This window comes from Cydia strobilella, chromosome Z, assembly GCF_947568885.1.
Source record: "Cydia strobilella chromosome Z, ilCydStro3.1, whole genome shotgun sequence".
Classification (NCBI taxonomy): Eukaryota; Metazoa; Arthropoda; class Insecta; order Lepidoptera; family Tortricidae; genus Cydia; species Cydia strobilella.
Window position 1 is genome coordinate 54879469 of NC_086068.1, and position 21213 is coordinate 54900681.

The 21213-nt window shown below is 37.2% G+C and overlaps 1 protein-coding gene across 1 annotated transcript; it reads right to left on the reverse strand.

Moving 5' to 3' along the window:
- Positions 1 to 6433: 6433 nt before the first annotated feature.
- Positions 6434 to 20752, reverse strand: LOC134755197 (protein obstructor-E-like). The gene is made up of 7 exons (XM_063691719.1): positions 20668 to 20752; positions 11954 to 12034; positions 8886 to 8999; positions 8361 to 8425; positions 7937 to 8075; positions 7390 to 7603; positions 6434 to 6544 (listed from the first exon to the last, which is right to left on the reverse strand). Exons 1-7 carry the CDS (start codon positions 20711 to 20713, stop codon positions 6487 to 6489), a joined length of 717 nt encoding a protein of 238 aa, XP_063547789.1. The 5' UTR covers positions 20714 to 20752; the 3' UTR covers positions 6434 to 6486.
- Between the last annotated feature and the right edge of the window lie 461 nt (positions 20753 to 21213).

The following is a 21213-nucleotide window of genomic DNA, read 5'->3' on the forward strand; positions in this document are numbered from 1 at the left end:
AATGCGTGTCATAGAAAAAACAGACTACTTCCTGAAGGCTGAAATTTGGCGTGTAGAGATGGATCTGTATGCAAACACATCTGGTGACCAGAAATCTGTAACTTTCGCCCTGCAACCCCTTACGATGGGGGTACCTAAAAATACCTATAAACCTGAAAACATTGGTTCCTGAAGTCCTAGAATCGTGAAATTTTGTGTGGTATACAAAATGCTGGATGGAATGCTAAAAAAAAAACGACAGTCAAAATAGTTTTCGAAGTACAGATTTGAACCAGGTTCACGTAAACCAGCCAAGTAGCGCCCTGTGTATTGGTAAGAGCGTGCGACTTTCAATCCGGAGGTTGCGGGTTCAAACCCCGGCTCGTACCAACGAGTTTCTTGAAACTTATATACGAAATTATAATTATCAGTCGCTTTTCCGTGAAGGAAAACATCGTGAGGAAACGGGACTAATCCTAATAAGGCCTAGTTAAAAAGCTATCTGATCCCGTAGTAGGTATCTACAGCTTTTTAGTGTAGAAGCTTTATGCGCCTAGTCTTGGCAACACTTTAGGTACCGTAAAATGGGGTGAGTAGGTTTCGCGGGGAGAGTTGGGTTATGAATGGGGAGAAAAGGTTTGAAAGGGGGGTGAGATGGGTTTTTAGGGCTACTGCTACAAAAATAATATTTAAAATAGAGCTATAGTAATACTCATAATAAATAAAAATCGATCCACCAATCTTCCAAAATCACCTTTGTATGAAAACCCATCTCACCCCAATTACGAGGGACTACGGGGTGAGGTGGTTTTTCCTGTTTATCGTCAAAGTTATGAAATGGAACTACCCAAAATAAAATAAAAACTAAAATACAAACACTTATTATATACACCATTCAGTTTGCATATGTAAAAATAAAATGTTATCGAGGTTTGAATATCAGTTTTGCTCCTACTCACCCTATTTTACGGTACATGAAATGTTTTTGGTGAGATTAGGGATTACAATTTAAAGTTAAAAAAAAGTTATGTTCACACAAAATCGGTAATGGCATTTCGCAGTTTTTACATGGCATGACATAATTCTTCTGGAGGCCCATTCCACCTTAATAACTGGTTACGGGTTTAATTTTGTTTTGAAACGACCTTGACGGTCGTGTTTGTGGTTGGTGCGCTTCTCACTCGTCGTGCGACTTTTACTTCATTCCGCTTGTACGAATCAGCGTGCGTGAGCGATCTTCAAGCTCCTATCAAAACAAGATTCAACACCGTGACAAACTGTAGATTAGAATCGGGCTCCGGGTAAGACTTTTGGCGTTTTAAATTAATATTAATTGCCGTAAAATGTGCCTACTTTGCTCCCCACTTGGTAATTGTACTCCAACAGTTTTTACATGTGAAAACTATAACACAATTTAAGTGTTACAACATGATAGTAGCAAAGAGGATGTAATAAGATAGAGCGGTACTGTAATAGTAAATTTTGTAAACACTGTAAATTCACTGCCACTGACATACTTTAAAACTTAAAATGAAGATTTATAAAAATACGTTAAAATGTATTTAAATATGGATAAATGTTTTTTTTATTTGCATTAATTCTTTTTATATGATTTTGAACCATGTTCTTTAACGGATATGCGTTAAAATTATAAATAACAAACAAATCTGTCAACGCCCTCTATACGAGAGTAGGCCAAAACTAGTGGTGACATCTGATCGAGAATCAAATTTTCGTGATTTTCGAGGCACGTTTTTTCCTTAGACTGTATCCATTTATTACGGAGTTATATCTATCTTTGATAGTAGTGATGGTTTACTTTAAGTAGGCATTATACCTATATCAACATACCTACCACAATGTAATAATTTAAATTATATTTCAAATTTTGGATCAAAGTAGGCACACTTGTAGTTTTTAGACGCTCCTAATTATTAAATATAACAACTACCCATGCCAGGGGTGCGAAACTCCTCGCTTCGGGCAAACTTAGCTCCATTCGGCTCAGCATTGCTGCGAGCAATCATTAGGGTTGGCACAACTTGACGTCCCTTTGCGTGCACGACCACAGATAAGATAATGACTTGAATTTTGACAACCCTAAATAGCCGAAAGGGATAGTGCCATATATTAGAAAGGGATAGCATGATTCGACCCTGAACCGCTGTCAAACTTCGGTTTTGTATGAAGTTTCTTTTGTGTACGGTAGTACTATGATTTATTCTGTGCCCATACATGACCCGCTTAATCGTCGTCACTACACTCAGTTCAAAGAAAACATTACCGAAATACCGAACACAAAAACTTATACCCGAACCAGTATACTCGTTACATTGTGTTCGTACTATACTATGACCAGTTTACACAGAGATACGAAAACTGGATCTGGTATTTGCTCTGTGCATAACTGTGGAGCCGTCCTGATAGGTATGTATAGACATAGTACTTATATACAAGTAGTTATAGACATGAAACCGAGCGAACAGGGGTAAGAGAAAGACATATTCATGTATTGACAGTTTCATGTATGGCAGCATAATCCTTTTTCTCTTTCACTCTTATACATTTCGGTATTTCGCTATCGCCTCCTTGCTATGATGCCATAACCCGACTGAAAAAATGCCCGGTCGGTGATAAAGACAAAGCATGGCACTATCTTCTCTTTCCTCTTATAGGAATCGCACTAAGGCTATATTTCTCTATCAAAGAGTCCCTTGCCCTTGGCAAAAGGCCCTTGTATACCCACAACACACATTAAGCTGACAGTTGACAGCTATCAAAAAGTACGAAGGTCGACATTTTTCGTCTCTTGTATTTCCCCCCGCACTTCGCACGTAGTCGTGGAGGTAAATAAAAGTGTAAAACTGGCCAACTTTGCCCTGCCCTTCAAACATCAAGAATCGAATAGCCATTGGAAAAATTAACGAATATCCTAGTACAAAATTCCTTTTTGTCCATCGCGAATGAGCTCTTCTGTCCGAAAAATGTGGTAGGTTCTGGCGTCTGGAATCTGCCGAATCCTACACCGGAACAGGCGTCGCAACAGAAAAGTGTGTTGCCAACATGATTTTCTTTTAAGATTTTTATTATTGTATGTATGTATGTATGTATCTATGGGCCTAAGCCGCCTGAAAGTAAATTATATTTAATGTAATTATGTATATTTAAGTATTTTGTCCGTGATACTGATGGATAAATGTATGGTACATTGACGGTAAAATTAATACTTTTACGATACCAAACTGAATGCCCTACGCATTTCAGTTATTTGTTTTACAAGGGGGCAAAGTTGTTGTTTAACCTCTCGTGCATGAGCAAGCGAAAGATTAAAAAATTGACCCACGAGCGTAGCGAGTGGTTCGAAAAATAGAACCTTGAGCGTTGTTTCAATGCACGAGGGTTAAAAAAAATTTGCCACCGAGTGAAACACGAATTATTTCACCATACCAACACAAGGAAAATACTAACTGTAAAATATCAAACAAAATCAAAGCAAATCGATTCTAAATGAATGTAATTAAATATTTATCATTCAAAATCATCATTTAAAAGTCAAAATTTCCATTTGATTACTTTGCCTCACATGTGAATTAAATGCAACTTTCTTATCCGTTTTTGAACAATCAAGAGAGCCTTTACTAGCTGTAACCTGTAACTTACTTTCGTAGCTACGTGTCTTAAAAAATTGACTGACGTATTCGTCTGTCGGACCCGTTCTCGTTTCTTGTATTCTTACATCGGTACTTGCGCAACCGGCGGGAGTGACCGGGCCCCGATCGAAACCACTCTTAAACTGGACTAAGTGGTTTCAAGCTTTTACCGGTTTTAGACCGAATCAACCGAATGAAGTGTGATGAAGTTTTGATTGTTGAAAGGTTTTTGTGAATTATAATTATATTGGGTCGTGTGCTGAATAAGGTATGATGTTATTTTCTGTTCTTAGGGTAGAGATACGTGATCGTGAGGTTCTTATTATACACGGTGTTACTTGAGTCACTGAAAACCTGAGACACCCCAACAGATTTTTTTTATTTTAAACTCATCTTGAGTATTTATTCTTTAATCCGATAAATATTTAAAAAAATATTCGTTGTTTAGTTTTCTTAACAATTCTATTCGACTGGTAATTCTACACAAGATACTTCGTTGTTTTGGTGACATCAAACAATTGCTAGTTACCATCGTAAACACTGTTAACTGACCATTTGCATACCTTACTGCAACGACATACGTGTCAAATGCTAGTTATTGATATTGTTGCATTATAAACTTGTAGACTGAGCATGTAAAAATAATAAAAATTATTTTATAAATTACCTTCATTAAAATATAGCGCAATCGATTCTCCTATTGATTCTGAAAAAACTGTTTTTAGGTTTTCAGTGGGTCATGAAACACCGTGTATAGGATAGGTAACAATCTCATAGTAGAGCCATATATTATGTAAATTAAGAAGGAATCCTCTATCTATACCTACTATTCCAACAATTGGACTTAGGTACTCGTAACCGTTTTATAACAGTAAACTGAAAGCATAAGAAAGGCGTTTTGTGTATTTAAGTACACCGCCATCTAGTGATAGCTAAAAGTAGACAATGCAAAAATAATAAATAACGCAATCTACATCAATGTACGCGGCGTTATTTTATCTCTGATTTAAAGCTAGGATACTAATTTTTCGCATGTGGCATAGATGGCGCTGCTAGATCGCTTGTTGTGTAGGTAAGTTTAGATCGCGATTTATTTACTAATAATTATTATGCAGAAAACAACTAAACGTAAATTTGGAAGTTACATTTCGATAGCTTTGACATGCGCTAAAATGTTTTACCATGATTTTGCTTCACCATTACAGAAAATAAAAATTTGAAAATTCATTCAGGATTATCGTACTCTTGCATAACAAATTCCAAATCATATCTGTTATTTTAATGGCTAATAAACGTGGTGTGATAGTTTTAGTTAAATATAGTCTGGAAAAACCAACAGAACTATTAAAATGTATTATTTAAAAATACTTAGGATCGGTTGCACCAAACCGTCTGTCACCGATAAACCGTTCGCTAAATATAATTGTATGGGAAGTTATGGGGAAGTTTCATAGATCTCTGCTGTGGCTGGTGCAACTGGCCCCTAGTATAGTAGTTATCGATACCATAGAGTAACTTATACTAGAACGGTACTTTCATAGTAAATTTTGTAACCCCAGTAAATTCACTGCCATCTGTCGACACACTTTAAAACTAAAAATGAAGATTTATAAAAATACGATAGAATGTATTTAAATATAGATAAATGATTTTTTTTATTTGCATTAATTATTTTTATGATTTTGACGCATGTTCTTTCACTGATATGCGTTAAAATTGTTAAATAACAAACGAAACCGTCAACGCCATCTATACGACTGTAGGCCAAAACTAGTAGCGCCCTCTGAACGAGAATCAAATTTTCTTGATTTTCGAGGCACGTTTTTTTCTTAGATTGTATCCATCTATTACGGAGTTATATCTATCTTTGTCGATACCATAGGTCGTACTCCTGTTGACACTAGATGGGGCTAGTAGTCTCTTATTTGGAGATGGCATTTCAGTAGGCACAGTCAGCATTAGTGATGAATAGGAATACAAATAGCACTTTCTGAATTTTATGAATTCAAATACGAATAGGCTATGATTATGGCACAAACTTAAGTTTGCAGTAGTCCCCATACACTAACATAGTTACTAACTGCAAATATAGCTTTGCCTTCTTTTCTTCTTTACTTGTGCTATGAAACCGCTAGCCGGTTCGGTTACTAAAGGGGCCCACTGATTACTAGTCCGCCGGACGACATCATCAGCCCGACACTTAGAACAAAAATTTGACAATTCCGAACAACTGACAGGCCGATGTCGTCCGGCGGACTAATAATCAGTGGGCCCCATTAATTAAGTATAAATGTCAGCAGAAGAATCGAGGGAAATGATAAAAAGAACATTATTTTCAAATTCTTGCAATAATTATGAGATGAGTCATTTCGTGACACTTTATTTTCACTGTGTTCTTTTAATGTATGTCTGTGTTTACGAATAAAAAGTATCCTATTCTATTATATTGTATATGTTGTTGTATGTGTGATTTCATCTCAGAGGGCCGACCGCGAAAATCGAATTTCGTTATCTGCCTCTCTATCGCTCTTCCATATTCGTGCGATAGATATGCAGATATAATGAAATTTTCGTTTTTCGCGGTAGCTGCCCAGGTGCCGAAGAGTATACGGTTCAAACTTCTTCGTTATAAGTACCTATTTTATTCTAGTTGTAAATGTCATTTAAAATTTGAATTTATTCATTGAAATATAAAAAGTTTGTAGATAACACCACTTCATTTTCCTCTCTGTTCAGATTGCCACTACCAGTACGCTAGTTTTGGTATGAACATTTTTCAAATGAAAAAAAACAAACAAATTATAAAATTAAAATTTATTTAAAGTACAATTCTAAAGCTAATAATAACTACGGCACTTTACGCTTTCTTGGGGACTTTGTTCTTGTCAAGCTGGGTTCCTTCGTAGAAGTTTTCGCTGAAACAAAATAAATTACATTTTAAAATGTACTGTTAATAAAGTGTCCTAAACTCCTAATCTTACAGAAATTGCCAGTCAACTCGCCTAACTGTGGCAAGATTATCTAAGATAGGCGAATGGGATCTGACGAGCAAATTTTAAGCAGAAGTATATTTTCAGAGTAAAGGATGACTCACGTTGGACCGGGCCGTGACCGGGCCGGAGCTTCCGGCGCTTCGTTTTCTATGGAAAGCATCACGTGATCACCTGTCATGTCATAGAAAAGTAAGCGCCGGAAGCTACGGCCCGGTCTAACGTGAGTCATCCTTAATTGAGATAAAAGGTAAAACCCCACGCGATGGCCATTTCTTCCGTCGGAAGTTTCGCGCGGCGCGCTATATCTTTTATACCCTTCTAAGTTCCTGGCTTTACACCACCTCTTAACTACAAGCTCTAATACATGGTCCGGTAAGCAACATGACGAACAACGGACCAATAACTAATGTCAAGAGCAAGATTTCAGGGCTTTTCCCTAGTGAAGTTTGTGAGGAAGCTATTCTTATATTCAACAGTAGATGTTATAATATTTGACTGTCCGTCTGCGGAAATTCTCTTTAAGTCCGAACCTTCATTTATAAACTCTCAGATTGCCGATTTCAGTCCCTACAGAAGTATAATTTCTGACAGTTCACATTATGGGGTAACATATGTTTGCCAAATAGCCCATCAATGAACTATAATATAGCTTGGGCATATCTCCATACAATTAATAACTCTAAAACGCGAAATGTCACCTAAACAAACACTGAAACAATAAGAGTATTCGGCAAAGACGAGTAGACGAGAGAGTATTTGACACTCACCATCCTTGGACCTTCTCAGGCTCATCACACATGAACGTGTCCTCGTTATAGACCTTGCCGAGTGGGCAGCTGCCCTTCTGCGGCTGAACTCCGTTCCGGCAGATGTAGAACTTCTGGCAGTCTTCGGGGTGCGGGAAGGTGGGGTGCGGGAGCGCGCGGCCGTTGGGGCCCATCACGTCGCCGTCGGGGCAGGTGAAACCGTCATCAAGGACGTCTGTGAACACGAAATTTGATTAAAGAACTGTTGGTTATGTGCAGTGCACGTCGATCTTTATACGATCACCATTTGACTCTATATTATATTAAATTATCAAGTGTCACGTCACGGTACTTTATGAGATGGACGAGGATTTCCATGTCCAATGAATTTCTAAATAATGAGAATTAAAATTAATTCCCTGTGCTTAAGGTAAGATGATCGCATTGGGTATATTGACGGACTTCATCCAGTCATAGATCCTTAGTCGAAGGTCGGCACAGACGGATAAGAAAGCTCAGCATGTACTTGTCACTTGGCTGTGGATCAGGGTCTACATAGAATACGTACCCTTAGTGGGGTGGTCGCACTGGCGGTTGACGGCCTCCTTCCAATCGCAGTTAGAGCTCTCCTCGTCGAAGATCAGGCCGGGTGGGCACGGGTGCTCGTTGGGGACCCCGTCCGAGCAGTAGACGAACTTGTCACAGGCCTGGGGGAATAATAACGCATGGTCTACATTGTGATCAATGTTTAGGGTTATTTTAATTGTATTTTACTTTGGACGCGTTGGAGCGTTTTTAGACATAATACCTAGTATAATTAATAAAATTTTAAGCTGAAGTTGTACTAACCATGACAACAAAAATTTGAAGCAAATAATGACACATCAATCACACAAGCTAAGCTAATATCTTTTGCTATTCGCTAGAAGATGTCGCTAGTATAAAAACGCGTATGTTTTCTTTAATCTTTGGAATGTTTTCTGGGTAAATACCTGTGGGTCCGGATGTTTGAAGTAACCATTCTGGCGGGGGCAGTCCTTAGTAGGGTGGGGCTCCTCTGAAAATTTTAAAAGAATGACGTTAATAGCTATATGAAATAATATGATTGATGTCTTTATGAAATTATGTTTTTGTGAAGATATGAATCTCCTTCGCTTCAACCCTGTGATGTGGGCTATTGTTTCGTTTAACAAGAACGAAAGGAAGCATAATACTTACAGGCTGTTTTCAATACAACAGCGATATTTTTTTTTGCTGAGCGTTAAATTGCTCTAAGGCCGCGGACTGGACGCAAGCTGCCCGTGGCGCGGCGAGCGGCAAATCAAGGTCGTTCATACATTTGGCCTAGCGCAATGTATGAATGTCCTTGATTTGCCGTTCGCCGCTTGCGTCTAGTCCGCGGCCTAAAACCCTCTCTATTTTTTTCTACTTCCTACTAGATGTCGCCAGCAGTTGCTGTTACGACGTCGACGAAAGACTTAAAAGTTTATACTTAGTGAATCTGTACAAATACTTACGCAGTTCTTTCCTGTCCCCGCAGTCCACGTTGGAGGGGATATCGCATCGCTCCTTATTGGGGTTCTCGTCCATGAACACTAGACCATCGGGACACAGCTTCGTCTCCGAGTTGCCTGTGTAAAAAAACGTGTCAATAGGTTAGGAATAGGCCTTGTATTAACTGAAGAGATTTGTTATCCGACTGAGCAGATCCGACATCCGACATCAACAATGTACAGACCTTGAATCAGTAAATAAATGAACTATGGCTACTATGCACAACATTTGTGGTCTTAGTTGTTACACTATGTTACGTTTAGACTATTATGGACGGATAAGACTATAGAACGCTGTCTCCCATTTAATATAATAATTTAAAAGTGCATCCCTACTGGCATTAATAGGGGCACTTCTAAAAAATATGTGTACGTACTGCTGCAGTAAGTAATGCTGGTATAGTCTGAATCCGAAAGGTAGGTACTTACAATATCAAGCCGTCTTATACACAGGAAAAATCTTGTCAGCGCATTCTAGCAACAACGCTTAGAAGGATAATAATTTCATAATTTATTTATTAAGCGACATCTAGTGAGCTATTGTAAGATTATTACCGTTAAATCAGATAACTTTAGTCCACAACTTACAACTATGGTCCAAATTCAATTTCCAGTAAAATATGTAAGTATAGTATTTTTTAAATTATGATGAATATATAATATCTAGAAAAAGCTTTAGTGTATCTAAGCTCTAAAATAAATGTAACGAGTACAAATCATAAAGGCTCGTTAAGAATCAACGTTAAAAACTGGATCATAGTTTTACTTAAGGACTATAGTTACCCGAGTTTACGGTACCTAACTTTGTCATTTATAAATCACTTTTAATTTTAAATAAATATAATATATATTTAAATAGAAATAATACTTTAACAAATGTATGTAAACAAAATGGATAGATAAGTCTAATTATTAGGTACAAGACTGTAATTTGATTTACTGTAATTTGATTGCCTTTACTAGGGAAGTGGGACGTCGTATTAGGGAGACTAGGGGGTCTGACGCCCGCGCGGGTTCGTACCTGGTGCAAAGGTTGTCCATCGCAATTCAACGTGGTAACGCGGCTAGTGTGATGGGCACCTTTGCGCCAGGGGCAACTCGGGGGGGGGACTCTTTGACTAGGCTTAAGTTTAGCCTTAAGTTGTTATGGAATTGTTTTTTTTTGTATATTGACATTTATTGAATAAATGAAAATACCAAATAAAAATTGATTTATATAAAAATTATGAAATGCGGTTGCCATTTATTTTAGTATGTTACTGGTCATTACCTATTAAAAGTACATTACGATACAAGTGCGAAAAATAGGTAATTAAAAACGAGTAGCGCTAAATTAAAACACGACCGAAGGGAGTTGAGAATTACCTATTCGCACATGTATCGTACAACGTTTTACAGTACATACTTATGGCCTTTTAAATATTAAAAAAATACACAATTCTAGGGATTGACAGGGCAAACTATGCTGACGCCATCTGCTAAATACTTCGACATAAACACCCTACGTTACAAAAAGCACAGTTACGCAAAAAAATTGCGTAAATGAATTATAATATCAAATTCAAATCATTCCAAGGCCAAGTGCAATTAGTTCTGCTCAATAAACAGCTTGTAAAAATTCCCTAGCCATTTTAGTAGTAACAGTTTCTACATACAAGTGACGTAGGGCTATTTGGCTACGTCAACGTTGTCGAAAACGTTGTAATAACGTTATTTCGTCCATTTCAATTCTTACCAGTATATGCGTGATCCCCGATCAAGTTTACTTTTTTACTGCCCTAGAGTTCATATACCCACTGGTTAAGGAATCCAATAGTCGTGTAGTCGGAAAGTGATTGCGTTGCTCTGTGTAGAAACGAAGTGTTCACACTCTATTTGCGGTAGTAAGCACATAGTTAAATGGCGAGACTGCAAGTTTTGACACTACGAACGTTGAATATTTTTACATGCTAAAGGACATAGCATGGCGAACAGCTAATGGAAAAACCAGTATGGATAAACTTCGCACGAGATGAACTGATGACACAGGGCGGACACGCTATACATCAAAAAGCACTTGCGTTTCTATGTGTGAACGGCCCGTCTGTGTACACGCGTCATGAGTCATAGCAAAGAGTAAAGTAAGTATAAAAGGTATATAGGATCATTGTCAAGAGGGCGCTGTTCATTATCATGTATAGGGTGACAGTTCATATAGTATGAAAAAATTTGTTCCAGTGAAATTCCGCAACATGGCGCGTGATCATATATTCCTGGTCAAGTCATAGTGAGTAAGTTGCTTAAAAATTGTACTGAGCGGCCGGCAAACGGCCGTCAATCTGCTGTCGCGGGGCGAGGTAATTCGAGTCGGGGCGGGGCGGTGCGTGACCGTTCTGTATGATAATACTATTACTTATTCTGTGCTGATGATCTGAGGCCCTTCCGTGAAAAACGAAAATCGAATATTCGTTATCTGCTTCTCTATCGCTCGAATGCAAAAGCGATACAGAAGCAGATGATGCTATTATCGTTTTTCGCGGTTGGGTTTCTGAATTCATTGATAGATAGTGTTAATTTCTCACCTACTATCGCATGATGTCAAAAAATAAGGTCGACTATCGACGCCATAAGTGCACCCATAGTGTTTGGTAAGATTATAAGCCCGCAGAAAAAGGTAGCTACGTAACTATGAATTATTGCGACTTTGTTTAGCAACAGCTTTTCCTTAACGATGATGATAAATACCGTGTTCGAAGATGATGAATCGAGTAACATTTCAAATGAAAACTTGTTCTTATATTACCTAAGTATATATAAGTATTGTGGAGATACACCATGGACACAAACACAGCCAGTCTTTATTTTTGTGGGGTTGTGTGCATTGGGTCTATAAGATTACTTTGGTGGTTACTGCCTTTTAAAAGGCTATACGGAGGTAGAAGGTTAAAGTGTACACGGTACTACCGAGGTCGACTGTACATTGGAATTATCTGTTAATAACGTCAAGTGCTTTCACATATCAACAAGTTAACCTTTTTAAGCACGTTACTGACCTTTACTGCACTTGTAATAGAGGTCACATTGGTACGGGTCGGGGTAGAAGCCGCTCTTCTCGGGACATTTGAATTCTTGCGCTGAAATAAAAGAAATAACTATATTTTAGGTTTATTTAGAGGGCAAACCTATAGTACAAAGAAAATAAAAACAAAAACAAAAAAATGTTTCCCAAAAATGTTTTTGTAATATTCATAACGCTTATTTTATGTTGTGTAATGTAGCAAGAATACCTTAGGATTCCGCGCCGTGCCTAATTTAGTCTCCCAGCAGTGTCGTAACCGAGTTTCCACTTCTAGCGAATAAACGTGCTTAAAATAATTTAGGAAAATGCCAGAGACTAGTAAAAATGAAGACGGTAACCATACAATGGCACGTTCCAAGTCCTTATGTTGGCAAAAAACCTAGAAGGCTAGGCATTACTTCAGTGGATGGCGTGACATAAGAACGTCTGGCACTGGTAAGGCATCATTCATTTATTACGTAAGACGATTAAGGGTGGACCATGTCTTATATTTTCTTACAAGGAGGTGGAAGGGAGTCTTGATAGTTCTTACGTAAGATCACAGAAATACGCAGTTAAGATTATACTTTGAAAAAATATTATGTAAAGATGAATGATAAAGAAAAACCATATTTGATTATTGCCAAAAAATATAAATTACTAGTTACTTTGTAGGTACAAATAAACCTTCCTAAAAAAGTTGCTTTGAGAAATAAAAATTAATACAAACCAAACGTGTATTAATTTATTTCCTTTAGATTTATACGTAATAAGTATTACACAAGGGGGAGGGGGTCGGCCTATTCTTATTTTGTCTTACATATGGGAGGAAGATAGAAAAAAAAATCACCTTACATGATAAATGAATGGCACCTAAGACCTCCGCGTTAAATCCATAGTTCTTATAGAACAAGGTCTAAAGGCCCCAACGCCATTTAAATTACTTATAAGGGTCTTAATGACTAAGAACAGAAGTCAAGCACCACCATCGTTCTAGAAAATCTAGAACAATCATGAACAACACATGTTTATATGGATATTGCGAGTTTTTACTATTTCATATTAAGTTATTTATTTATATAACTCAATTTTACGGACCGTATATTGTTTGTTATAAATCGTCTATAAATAAAATGACCTGAGACCTGACAAACCTGATCCAAAGAAGGCACTGTGGGCCAATTTTTGAATTTCGAGCGCTCGATTTCGTCACTCGAAAGTCTGTGGAATACGGCGAATTGATAATTTTGGAATACGTGCTAGATACCTATTGGGAATCTAGTGGTATTGATGAGTATTGATCACTCGTTTGCAAATTTATTAGTAGAATTTAAATGCCTAGTAGTGGAGATACATATATTGAAGGGAAAATCACGAAATCAAGCGCTAGAAATTCAAAAATGAGCCCCAGTTCTTAAGCTCGCCTACTTTCCAAATTTCATACTTTTAGAATGTGAATAGGTTTAAATTTTGCGTCCATGTTCGCTAGTACCATAGACAAAACTTCAAGTACACATACTCGTAGTCTGTCAAGCCATCTCCGTTAGTAGAAAAAAGCGCAAATTTAAATACAAAATTTTAATTTCACGCCTTTTTCTACTGACAGAGTTGTCTGACAGACTATATTAAACATAATTAAAATAAGAATTTAAAATAATGATGGGTCTTCTTTGGCAAGGTACCACCTACCTTTTATAACTTGTCGCAGATAAGGTATATTGTGAAACCTGCTTATTACGTATTGCTGTACGTCGATTCATTGGTAATATTGCCATGTAACGTATTTTTGAATGCTGACGGAATCACAAATGAGATAAAAACTTCGTATACGTATCGTATCTCTACCATAGTATACAACGGAATTGTACCCCGTAAACTGGGACATTATAACTTGAGAATTAAATTAGTTTTACTCCACTTATTTACTTATTTCGATTTTTCAGTCCACGAGTATAAACAGTATATAGTTGTGTTTATTTTTGGAGGTTACGTTTCTATTAATTTTTAGGGTTCCGTACCCAAAGGGTAAAAACGGGACCCTATTACTAAGACTTCACTGTCCGTCTGTCACCAGGCAGCATCTAATGGACCGTGATAGCTAGATATGGAATTTTCACAGATGATGTATTTCTGTTGCCGCATACCAACAAATACGAAAAAGTATACGGAACCCTCGGTGGGCGAGTCCGTCTCGCACTTGTTCGGTTTTTTATTGCTCCCTAATACCCTACCTATGGAACTACCTTGCAATACTCAAACAAAATCAAATAATGATTCACAATAAGGCGCCATCTCTTTTAAAACAGACCAAAGGGCCGATTTTTGAATTACGATCGCTTTATTTCGTGTATTTCGTTCAATAATATGACCACTACCAGGCATTTAAATTCTACTAATAGAATTGAATACGAGTGGTTAATAGTTAATACCACTAGATTCCCAAATTCTATCACTCGTATTTCAAAAAAAGCAGCTCTATTGTTAATGTTAAAATGTTGCAAGTTTTGAAATACTTATTTTACAGGACTTGAGGTTTTAGTTTTATAAATGGTGCCACGTCCATTATATGGGTGTTTACATAATATATACATGTAACTAATTACTCTAGACCAGTGGCTTACTTTATGAAAGGTTTTCTAATAGGAGATGTAGTTAAGAGATAAGTATAAGTAAGTTTAATCGAGGAAGGAATTAAAAAACAATTCTAAACCTGGTACTATTAGGAGGAAAGGAGCTGAGCCTGCTTTCTTATTTGTGAATTTTTATAAGTTGAGTTGGCATACCTTAGCGGATTACTGAGATAAATTTGGGGTCTCAAAAAAACAGGACGACCAAATAACTCGACGAGTTTCACGCAGACGAAGTTACGTACCGTATGGTAATATAATATTGAGAACAAGGGTGCGGCTACCGCTGTGACTCATATTTTGTTACCCAACAAAGACATTACGAAAACGAGATAAACTTGCTATTTAATTTATATTCCAGGGAGCTTAGCCAAGATGACAATCGTTCGCGGAGAATCGAATCGAAACGCTGTCTGTCTCTATTTCACTAAATATGTAGCGCGAGAAACAATGTTACGTTTCGTTTTCTGCAAAAGATTGTCATCTAGGCCCACAGGTAACCTTGTGAAGGTTTAGTAATTGGTTCTATTAAAGTGGTCCTATCGGTTAATTTACCTATATTATTTTCTACGATAGTATGGTAGTGCTATTATAATATTTTTAATTAATTATTCAGATGGTTAATGAGGTAGAATGACATTTGTACCTAGATGTATGAATGTTTGCTGGTTGCAACCACCATGTGAGTGGAGCACTATATACAATATAGCTTCAATCGTTTTGTACCCAGACTATACTTTCGCCAGTCCATATAAGGAATTTTGAGTTTGGCAAAATGTCCTGGCACGCTATGGCACCATATCAAGTCGATTCGTGGTCGATATCCGTGACAACACTCAACAGTTAAATTGGTCTTGCGACACTGGCAGTTAAGAAATTACTGAAGCATTTACTGTGGTTTACAGTACAACGCCTTTGTATGGTGTTGGCTTGCAAGTCGTGTGGTAACCCAGTAATGTACGCCAAGTAGGGAGAAAAATGGGTACAGCAGTGACGAGAGTCAATTTTGTCGTCGAATGTCGACAGCACGTCAAAGTACAGGTGTTTTATTGTAGGTATTCAATATAGTACTTTAATTAACGCCTACAAATAAGTATTTCACGCCGGCCCACCGCCTACAGCTGTACAAAGCGCAGGTTCGCCCGCACATGGAATACTGCTCTCATCTATGGGCAGGGGCACCCCAATACCAGCTTCTCCCTCTGGACCGCATCCAACGAAGAGCGACTCGAATTGTCGACTGCCAGCGTATTTCGGAACGGCTTGACTCCTTGGCGCTGCGTAGAGATGTGGCCTCGCTCTGCATTTTCTATCGCGTGTATAACGGGGAGTGCTCTGAGGAATTGTTCGGATTAATCCCTGCCGCTTCTTTTCGCCATCGCCCTACGCGACAACATTACCATCCTTACCACTTAGATGGTTGGCAGTCCTCAACTGTGCGTTTTTCTAGAAACTTCCTGCCTCGCACAGCTAAACTGTGGAATGAACTGTCGCCTGCGGTATTTCCGGACCGATATGACCTTCAAACCTTCAAGAAAAGAGCGTACTCCCATCTTAAAGGCCGGCAACGCACTTACAACCCCTCTGGTGTTGCGGGTGTCCATGGGCGGCGATAATCGCTTACCATCAGGTGATCCGTCTGCTCGTTTGCCTCCTATTTCATAAAAAAAAAAAAAAAAAAAAAAAAAAGAGACATGTCCAAAGTAAATGAGGCTACTGTTGATTTATTTATTTACCTAATGAAGATTTTAAATTGTTAAGGTACTATGTGAGCAACTTTTATTATGAAAGCACCCCTGAAAACACAAAAAAAAATCATGTTCCATACTTTCTTCCATTCGACACTATTGTATGGAGACCAGGGTTTTTTGTGATTTCAGAGTTGCTGCTATAGTAAACATTAATCATAGAAATGAGTAGTCGCGTATTAATAACATCTCGTTGTTATCACCTACAACTGTTATATAACAAAAATTGAATTAGGTATATCTTTAAAAAAAAATAACTTCTGGGAACCATTTTTGGTTAGCTGCAATTTGGCGAATTAACTGTGAGAAGATTTTTTTTGAAACTAATGAAATTAAACGATACCACTATACATATGTTCAACAGAACTTGTGTCATAACATATCGCGTGACAGTAAAGTCGTGACAGAACCCAGTCGAAACAAGAAACACTCGAACAAGTCGAAAAAACGCCCATCACTAGGATGTGAGCGTGAGTGAAAGGAGGACGACTCGATTACTAATCGGCTCATCGGTTAATGCTCGACTAAAGGTTGTGTAGTCCTTTGACCTTTTACGTGTCTTTTTTTAGAGTTATGATTGAATAATAAATAGAGAATCGAAGTGCATTAGATTTTTTTAGGTAGCCGATCAATTAAAGCAATGTTTTACAAACACGCATCGTTGTTCAAAACTAGATAATATTACGACGAACGATAGAAAATAGCAGGATAAAGATTTTCTCTTATTATCAAATGGTGCCGTAAGTCCTTATCTTGCTTTGTCGAGCAAAAATAGCAATAGTAAAGGGAGTTAGTGATACTTATTATCCTCGGTGAACCACCTCCTTAGATGCAATAATAAAAATTGCTGTAAGAAAGCGAAGCTACAATAACTATCACCTTTGTTATATATGTATTATTGTCTTTCTTATATGACCAGTTGTATAGGTAATTATTACCTATCGTTTGACCTTTATATTGGATTTTAAAAATGGCTCCTATCCGTATTCCTGACTCCTACAGTTTCTACAAGATTTATCTAAAAAATACAGTTTAGTGCAGGTATTTATAGATGACCTTTAAGATTACCGCATACTATGATGGATACACGCGATTGTATATTACGGGTTAGAAAGCGTTTCCGATTGATGTTAAGTAATTCCAATTACCACTATAGGAAGGAAGTTGTACCCGTATAGGGCTAGTATACATTGTAAGTCTGTAGTCGGAAAAGGAGTCTTATACGAATAATATACTTGTATTTGTAATACGAATAATAACTCGGGAGAGTGACAGTTTAAAGAGTTTATGTGAACGAAGTCGCGTGCATAGGCAGAGAGGTCAGCGTCAGCGTTAAATTCCTCATCCGTACAAAATCCGCGTACCTACAGACTAATAATAATGACGTTAGTGAGTGATGTGTGCAACCCATCATTTGACAATAATGCCGTAAACGAGGGTAGTTTCTGGCGCCCGCGCCGAGTCACCGGGCGCGGAGGGCTGCGTCCCGCAACTCCCGCAGTCTGCGCCGGTCCGTCACCGTCCACGCAAGCTCCTGATGACACTCCTCAGTACGGAGTGAAACATGTCGAGCGTTTTTCGACTTAAAATACGCGAGTGACTCGTTATTAATATATATAAAATACCTACAGACTATAGGTACCATATGGTCTCTGTACTCTATGGTCAAGTCCTAAATTTTTTATGTACATTTGTAATTTCATAATATACCACGATGTTAGATCCTACTTCTATATCTGACCCTAGTTTATGAGGGACTGCCATGACTAATTAAACCCTGAACCTTACAGTTTTCTGTGTGTAATTGAAAACAGTATTTCTTTGTAACAATGGCTACACTGAGCATTATCTACTCTTACACGTTTATTTTTCTTTCTTTTTCAAATAATAATTAAAGCTCAAAAAGTAAAGAGGAACCGTTTTAACTGCGTCATTCTAACATGGTAACCACACATTGGAGTCTCGCTCTTTCTCGCTCTGGTTTTGTAGAGCACGCTGTAGTAAGTATTTTTATGTAAATGACATTTTATTACGTACATAAAAACTCACCTCGAACAATTAAAGTCAGTTGGCATTGCTAAAACCAGACGGAGAATGCCGCTTCATTTATATTCAAGGTGATTAAGGACTCCCAAACTAGCCCCCGCGAAGGTGGGTTACCAGGCTCGGGCCTGTTTATTCAGGGTGAAACATGAGTCATGATCGAAAAAAAAAACAATTAAGTTTACATTATAACAACAAAGATGTATAGGCCCATCACCAAAAAAGGTTTTACGGTCCCAGTAAATTACACCTCAAAAAGCACCGTAGTGCTTCGCTAAAGTTGACTAGGGGAAACGTCCCATTTATATATATTTTAAATATTTATTTATCCTTTTCTAACAATTCAAACCTTGCTACCTCTATTTGGAATTACATATATACACTTAATTGAAGAAATCAAATAGGACGGTCATTTGCAGTGGGACAATTACCATATATACGTACATATATCCGCACGTGCATTATATATTACAAAAATAGCACTGACATACATACTCATTTGTGGATCGAACGGTCATGGATAAACAGGTATATCTACTTACATACCTGCTGTTAGTACTATACTAATAAATCTAATATTTCCTGTTGTAGATTGTAAATAAATATTAGTTATACTTACCTAACATTTCCTGTCGTAAGTCGTAAATAAATATTGGCTACCTACTTAGGATTTGCTTGCACATTCAACTAACAATTGTTATTGTTATGTCTCATAATTCAAGCAATTTGTCGTAATTAGTAAATACGTAATATTAACTTGTGCAATTAAGTTCTACGGCGATTTTTGCCATTACTAATAAACACCAATGAACGGTCACAATTCTCTATTTATATTGTTAATTTTTTAAACACTTTTAGATTTAGAAATGGGCACTTGCCCATATTTATATGTCATCTATTTAAGTTTATAATTTATAACCATAAGTAGTGTGACTACTTAAAAACAGAAATCAAAATAATTAATAAAACAATTCGATTTATCCCCCCTTAGTGATATCTCAAGTTTTTAGAACAGATCGTAAAATTATACTGTATGTATCTGACTTTAACGTTCATGTTTTTTCAAATAAACTTTAGGTACTACAAAATCCTCCCTCAGAAGCAATACCTATAATATTATGATTTATGATGTTTACAAACGACCTAAAATCTCATTAAAATTGAAAAGGCGAATAAGTGCAACCATGTTACATTAATAATGAAGATTTATCTATAAATTATCATCAGGTTAAGTCACCTATGTATTTCAAAAATGTACCTATTTAAAGAAAGTTTAGTCTACCACACGACAGAAAATCGCATCAGACAGGAAAGTAAAAACTGTTTACCTTTATCAACACCAAATTACCGGCATACTCAATCAAATTACCTTTTTTACACCGTTATTGTGTAAAAAATGTGGTGGAGCTACTGCGCTAAATTCCCTTTCGGCATTGTATAAACTCGGAAGGTGACTAACTGGCCACCGAGACAAGACGCTGACATACATTTACATAATTGTCAACTGACATAACACATTAAGTAGGTACATAACGCCACGAGATAAAAACCGGACTCACGCACGAAGGGTTCCGTACCATTATCTATAAAAACGGCAAAAAAGAATCACGTTTGTTGTATGGGAGTCCCTTAAATATTTATTTTATTCTGTTTTTTAGTATTTGCTGTTATAGCGGCAACAGAAATACATCATCTGCAAAAATTTCAACTGACTAACTATCACGGTTCATGAGATACAGCCTGGTGACAGACGGACAGACAGACAAACAGACAGCGGAGTCTTAGTAATAGGGTCCCGTTTTACCCTTTGGGTACGAAACGCTAAAAAGTACATAACGCAATGAACGAAAAAATATTGTTGATATCTAAATATTCATACTTAATCTGCTTTAGTGAATTGAAATTATCGCCACACCACACTCATGAATAATTTATACTGACGAGGACAATCGGGAATATCAGGGATCAATTTGGCCGAAACGGTACTCTTCGAATTGTAAATTTATATTTGACTAATTTAAATATCTCCTCACTGCTCCAAATTCAAAAGCCCTAGTACGACTAAATTTATCAAAATGTCCACAAAAATGTAGATTGACATAAGAACAAAACACACTTTACCTTTACGGCTTTCAAAATACTTAGGAAGGTAAAAAGGTAAAAAGCTTGCCACCTCACTAAATAAATAAAAAAGAAATTGCTAATTATTAAATTCGCATTGCTTTGCTTTTCATGAAATCTATTCGGAAGTATACAGTAAATAGCACAATTTTAATGAAAAATAAACTTACCATATACGCACGCCAAACTGGCCACTATGAAAAATAAACTCTTCATTGTGACAGGAAATTTAAAAATGTTTTTTTTTTGTAGTGCACGTGTGGCTCTTGTCAGAGGTCGCGGTGCATTGCCAGCGCCTGCGCCGGCTTCGTCGTCAGCTGCCTTCGCCTACGCCGCATTCCAAAAATAAGGTTACAATACACGTTAAAGTAAATTCACTTGTTTCACTTTTATCGTAAATGTGTAATGGCCCTTATGTTAACGACAGTATTAAGGAACTGGAGTCTTAATGGATATTATGAATTGTAACTAAATAGTTTCTAGTATTAAAACTGGATGTAATTATTTATAATTATTTATTGATCCTGCCCAGTAATTGCGTCGGAAACGTTTTCGTCTTTTAACGAATACATCATTATTCATTTAACTTTATTGCACATTGGCACATTATAAGAATAAAGTGCAAATGGCGGACTTAATGGCTAATCTCTACAACTTTTACCAGTCAACCACTTCATAAATAAATACAGTAACAGAATTTCATAAATATACTATAA

Excerpts from the sequence above, each read along its gene's own strand:
- LOC134755197 (XM_063691719.1), bottom strand. The coding sequence starts at position 20,713 with ATGAAGAGTTTATTTTTCATAGTGGCCAGTTTGGCGTGCGTATATG. Across the intron at positions 9,000-11,953 it reads CTATTACAAGTGCAGTAAAG|GCAACTCGGAGACGAAGCTG; the intron begins GTCAGTAACGTG and ends TTTTTTACACAG. Across the intron at positions 8,076-8,360 it reads TCAAACATCCGGACCCACAG|GCCTGTGACAAGTTCGTCTA; the intron begins GTATTTACCCAG and ends TTATTCCCCCAG.